The 6,476-nt window shown below is 42.0% G+C and overlaps 1 protein-coding gene across 1 annotated transcript in view; it reads left to right on the forward strand.

The window, feature by feature from the left end:
- Positions 1-3,069, forward strand: part of LOC307227826 (uncharacterized protein) — a gene marked incomplete at its 3' end in the record, with an annotated part of 29,376 nt that extends 26,307 nt beyond the window's left edge. Inside the window, exons 17-22 of the mRNA XM_079997270.1 lie at positions 378-503; positions 934-1,003; positions 1,122-1,260; positions 1,784-1,974; positions 2,098-2,214; positions 2,804-3,069. Coding sequence (XP_079853396.1) covers positions 378-503; positions 934-1,003; positions 1,122-1,260; positions 1,784-1,974; positions 2,098-2,214; positions 2,804-3,069 — 909 coding nt within the window. The remainder of the gene's footprint in view (positions 1-377; positions 504-933; positions 1,004-1,121; positions 1,261-1,783; positions 1,975-2,097; positions 2,215-2,803) is intronic.
- Between the last annotated feature and the right edge of the window lie 3,407 nt (positions 3,070-6,476).

The following is a 6,476-nucleotide window of genomic DNA, read 5'->3' on the forward strand; positions in this document are numbered from 1 at the left end:
TAGGAATAAAAAAAACACAGTCCTTGTATATGTGCAGTTTTCGGGGGCATGGTGGCTCAGTGGTGTAGCATTGTTGCCGTCACAAAAAGAAGGTTCTTGCCTTGAATACGGCGTGTCTCTGTAGAGCATGTCCCCCCATGTTCTCGTGGGTTTCCTCCGGATGCTCTGGTTGGCACGTCAGGGTTAGACACTCCTGCGAATACCCCTGAGCAATCGGTCAAGATCTGGAGTTGGTCTGCCGACTGCTCCTAGATGCGTGACATACGAGGATGGGTCAAATGCAGAGAACTGATTTCCCCCCCGGAGGGATTTAGAAAGTATACAAAGTACAAAATTTAAAAAATCTAAAATGGCCACCGTGACCTGCCCATGTCCAGGTTATTCTCGGCGGAGGACGTCAATACATGTTTCCTAAAACCAAGTCCGACCCAGAGTACCCGAGTTACTATGGAGTTCGAAATGATGGGGTGGATCTCACCGCTGAGTGGCTCAAAAACAAAAAGGTAAGTTGCTGGTGTGTTCACTTTTAACGCACCTTTGGTCCCAACTGAAGGTTACAGGTTATTATTGAAGGTTAACTTGTAATGCAATGTTCATCATTTACTTTTACATTTTTGTATGCCAGTGTGAAGATCTGAGTAGGAGCGTTGAGTGAGGAGCGCTCCCCTCTATACCAGCAATTAACATCAAGGAGCTCCCGAGCAAGGCACTAAACCTTCAATTGGAAATCCCCCGATTACCATAACAATTACAATAATCTAAGTAAGAATGGTGCTCAATAGATTTGGTTATTGCTGATCTCATCTCTCATCTAAAAAAGATCTGTTTTTGTCTTTCCCCGAATATTTTTTCCTCAGTGAGAGGAGGTTCTGGTATTTGAAGTGCTGAAATGACCAATTGACCACAGTAATCCTCCTAACTTGTTGTCCACAGAATTCAGTATATGTGTGGAACAAGGCGGAATTTGATGCTGTCAACCCCCAAAAGACGGACTTCCTCATGGGTAAGAATCGCGCAGATATTCATTTGAATCCAGTCCGTCTCCGCAGCCGTCGCCTGTTCTACGACACGCACACACTCAGCTTCTCACGCAGTATCGTTCTTCTTCCCTTTGCTCTTAGGTCTGTTTGAGCCCAAAGACTGTCGCTACGAGCTGGATCGGGACGACACCATGGACCCGTCTCTCACAGAAATGATGGAGAAGGCCATAAAGATTCTACGCAAGAACCCAAAAGGATACTTCCTCTTTGTGGAAGATGAGTAGCACGGACCCTGTTCCTCTGGCTCCGGCCTGATATGAAGCTTTACATTTTGTCACCGAGGAGACCTCTTTATCACTTTATCACAATAGTCACCAAAACTATCTGTATCATTTGCAGAGTCACAGCGTTGGATTCAATAATATGTTTGTTTGTTGTTTTTTTTGTGCTGAAGAAAATTTTCATTTAGAAATACAAGATCCTGATCCTTTCTCTTTCTCGACAGAAATCAACTTCAATATCATCTCATTTCAAACACAGTTAAGAAATAAACAATAAAAATTAAAGCGCAGCAATAGCCCATCATATCTAATGCCTAGTGTACACCAACTGATTTTGGGGTCACGGACACATTTCCAAGGACTTAAGAGAATCATGAGGAAAACGCTTGTCTTAAATCTAAAAATATGTCTTTTTAAAGTGTTTTGTTCCTTCCATTACCCATAAAAACAACTTTAAAATGTCAAATTTGTATCATATTGTAAGGTTCTCATTCGTCGGTGGCTTTCTTTTGGAATTTCAAGGGGGAGAATTGACCACGGTCACCACGGAACGATGGCCAAGCGGGCCCTCTATGAGGCGGTGGAGTTTGACCGGGCGATCGAGAGGGCGGCAGAGCTGACCAACGAGCTGGACACCCTGACCGTGGTCACCGCCGACCACTCCCACGTCTTTGCCTTTGGAGGATACGCACACAGGGGGAACTCAGTTATAGGTTGAGATGCATATCTATGAATATGTATAGCAGGCTACCCCAACACATGGCAGCGAATATCAGTTGAATTAAGCACTTTTTTCCAGACTGTCTTTGTTTTCTTTCTTTCTTTTGCAAATTTAGGACTTTCCCGTGAACTAGGCAAGGACAACAAACACTATACAACCACAGTCTATGGAAATGGTCCTGGCTACCAGATTGTCAATGGAACTCGCCCTGACGTCAACCAGTCAGTCGCATGTAAGTGGCATAAAAATTGGGTAGCACTGCCACCCTGGGGTATAGTGTGAGACTACAGAAAACAAAATAAATGTTGAGCCCCAAGACATCAGAAGCGGAGTGTTTTCCGCAAAGCACATTTACCATAAAAGAGGAATTTGTCATGGTTGGGATTTGTGCATTACTCTACAGACAATTAGTAAAATAATAATAATATTAATAATTAAAAAATAATAATAATAATAATATAATTTATAATATAATATAAATTCAAAACAGAAATAGTCAGATATATTAAAAAAATAAAGTACAGAATATACAAAATGTGAATTTATGCTTAGGATCAATTATTGGTATGGATAGTGGGTTGAAAGTAGGTATACATTTTAAATAATTGCTATGTATAACTAAGTTAACAGAGATTCTACAGTGTTTATCAACAGTTTATCTATTGTTCATATGAATGAGCATGAGCATTTAGGCAGACATTACAGAGATCCCAAATGGCTACGGAAATTGAAAAAACATGTATTTCAGGAGCCAGGAGGCCATATCTGTCCTGTCCTGTCGAACTAATTTTCCTCTACGTTCTCCTCTTCCTCCTCCCCAGCTGGAAATGACTACCTCCAGCAAGCGGCCGTCCCTAAAAACTCAGAGACCCATGGTGCGGAGGACGTGGCCATCTTTGCCAAGGGTCCCATGGCACACCTCCTCCACGGGGTCCAGGAGCAGAGTTACATTGCCCACGTCATGGCCTACGCCGCCTGCCTGGAGCCCTATGAGGACTGCCTCCTGGACCACGCCGGACACATCCACCCCAGCGTTCGGCTGGTCCTGGTGGGCCTGCTGCTAGTCCTGCTCTCTCGGTCTGTCTGAGAGTTTGGGGACCAGTATTTATCCTTATACGGTATCTCTGTTATGAGGTTTTGAAGCTGGGTTATTAAGATACTGTTGTCCGACAGAAAATGTACTGAAACGGGGCTGCGATCACGGGGAGCATGCTTTCAAATGATTCAATTGTTTTTATTATGTATCATGAGCCAGTTCATGTATTACCAAGATGGATAGCACGTTGAATGTGTCAGAGGCTTTTTACTTTTTTGTTTACTTTTTAGTGTTGACTTGTAGGCCTACTCTGCTCTCTTTATTCATATTATTTAGTGCTTTTTATACCTTATTAGTGCTGCCTTTTCATGTTAATGCTTTGCAATTACCGTCGAGAAAAGGTGTTTCAGAACATGATCGTTATTATAACAAATGTACATGCATGCCTCAACATTATGCCAAATGTCGATGTAAATGTTTTGGTTTAGATAGAAAAAGTAAAAAAAATATATTAACTAGATATTAATCATGGTCATCTGTATTATTTCCTACGTATGGAAGCTACCATTTCTGTAACGTTGTCTAAAAATCACTTTCCTGTGAGTGTTGCGTTGTTATGGAAACGTTAACAAGTTCCTTTGTTCGGATTACATTAGTGTTACACAATCATCACCCGAGATTTGCCGATTTTTCCCACATCTAGACATAGTCACAGCAATTACAGACAACATTCTGCAATGTTTCAAATTATATTATATACGTATATATATAATTATATACAACATTACGTTCATTTTAAGGTTTCTTGGCGCGTTTTTAAAACATGTTTTTTTGTTGTTTTTTTTGCTGTGGACCGCCTAGGGTGATGCGGACCCCTGGCCCAGGACAGGTTTTTTTTTAAACACTTTCAAGTCATTAAAAAAATAAATAAAACTCCCACCGCTGTACGAATTCATCAATCCCAGCCAGGGTTGTTATCAATATGATTATTGTTGTTCTATTAATAAGCCATTACAACGTGCTTGTGACGTTTGGTGACGTCTCAGCGCTTGACGGGATAGTAGCGCGGTGGGATTATTTCATTGTGAAAAAATAAACCGTGGCAGAAACACAGCGCCGGGACCCGCTGTTCTAGGCCATGTTCAGGTAACATCAGTGTCTCTCGCCCCGCGTCTCGCCTCCCGGCACCGGCCGACGACATGGAGCCGGCGGTGGGAGCGTCGAACGCCGCCTCACCGAGACCGGCGAACTGACACGACGAAGTGCTGCGTTCGCGTGAACCTCGGAAAACGCTCAAACCGAGATTGCCTTCCACTGCCTCGCAGCTAAATGTGTCCCATTGCCCCTCCTCTGGAAAACACAGACACCCGCAGTGAACGTGTTTGTTTGTTTGTTTGTTTGTTTTTTTAATATAGCGGCCTCTGGATTCCACAATATATAGAGGTGACCAACTCGGGGCAGAGCGCTCTGCGCAGTTCTTTTTCGCGTGCGGAATTTCCGAGTGCCAACATCATTTGAACGCAGCATTAGACCGTAACTGAGCCCTGCCCTCCGTTCCGCCTCTATGATTGGTGGGAACGTACGTATGTCTCGCCAATGAATGTCTGTGGGCGGGATTTCCGGCCGCTCAACCAATAGAATTGCGGCATCGCACTTGGAGGGAAGTACAAGCGAAGCAACACCTCGGGGGCAGCGAACAATGGCCTCTCGGGGCTTTAGGAAGATTGACTCGATATGATAAATCTCCTGTAGAGTCATAAATGTTCACATTTGCATATGAAGGAGGCAATGCCAAACCATATTAAGATAAAATGGTTCGATTTAATGATTAATGGACGATCCGAAGACGTGGTTTTGGGCTTTCTCCGTCGGTGTTTACAAAGAAGCTGGATATGAATGGGGCGGAGGACGGACTGGAAATCCAGCTGTGCGCAGCGGTGACGGACGGGGAGCCCAGGTACCGAGTGCCCTGCCTCTGTCCTTTCCCCGACGGAATTTCCTTCATTCAAAGCACAATGTATCTGTTGGATACCGTATCTTCCACGCAATATGACATATGTTCTATACAGAAACATTGGATATGCTCAAGATGAAAGATCTCTATTTGTCACTTACATATGTAGTGAAATGACAGCTGCCATGCTGCTGTGTTGTGGTCGACCCAGTATCATATGATAACCATTCCATTCAAATAGCTACATGTAGTATATTTTTGCAATACACTTTATGTATATATGTATGTATATATGTGCTGTATATGTCAAAGATTTGTATTCGTCACTTGCAGTCGTACAAGTACGGTGCATTGAAAGGGCAGAAGGTGAAACTTGGAAGGCTGTGCCAAACACAAAGGAAGTCGGAAGAAGGAAGAAAAACGAAAAAATCGAAATCCAAAATAAATCAAATAATTGTTTATAAACAAGAAAAAAATATAGAGAAACAAAAAGTAAAAATATATACCAAAACAAATTTTTAGCCATATATTTTATGTATATGTATGTCATATATATGTGTGTGTGTCAGTATGCAACAGTGTTTTTCAGGGTAAAATAATAATAATATTCATGTGCAGCGTATTATTTAAAGATGTTTTGAATACGCATACAATTGTAAACGATCCCTCTCTTTCCTTGGCAGATCTGTGCAGATGCTCCTTGCACGAGGTGCCAGCCCCAACATGGTCGTCAACAATGGGGTGGCCGCAATGCACTTGGCTGTCGGCAAAGAGACGGAGAAGAGTGCACGCTGCCTGAAGTTAATGCTGCAGCATGGTGCAGACCCCAATGTCAGGTAGCGCTGGACCAAAACTTTATAGTGTAATCATATCCCCTTTCAGTGGTATTAAACTGTAAGTCATTGCGTATCAGGAAACACAATTTCAGTGTTTTTTATTAATGCTTATTAAAAAATATATACATCCAAATGTATCCCATATGAAGCCTTAAAATTGTTATGGAGCTTTATTATGAACTAGAATTCGGGTCTGATAATTATATGCAATGTTATCTCATAGTTCAGCATAATGAAACTCAGTTGGATTCTAAGCAATTATTAAGCTGATAGCATGATACAATTCTTCATGATTTTCACAATACATTGTTGTATATTGCCCATCCCTCACATTTTAATAATAAGTTGCAACTTTGTTGACGTAGTGGTGACTTTCACACCATTCAGATTCATGGTTGCTTGGGGGCTTACAGAGATTTTTTCATTTAATCTTTTATGTGTCTCACCAGGTCTTCCGAGGGTCTGACTCCTATCCATGTTGCTGCGTTGTGGGGATGTTACCAAAACCTCAAACTGCTGTTGATGAATGGAGGGAACCCCAATATTAAAGACCAGGTCAGGAGGTTAATTGCAATGTCAGTCTTTGTATTGGTCTGACACTTTTAGGCTGATGCATGAGTCATAACATTAATAAAGTCAAGTGTTAAGATATGCAGTTTACTTTTAAA

Source organism: Zeus faber (assembly GCF_960531495.2).
Source record: "Zeus faber genome assembly, chromosome: 1".
Classification (NCBI taxonomy): Eukaryota; Metazoa; Chordata; class Actinopteri; order Zeiformes; family Zeidae; genus Zeus; species Zeus faber.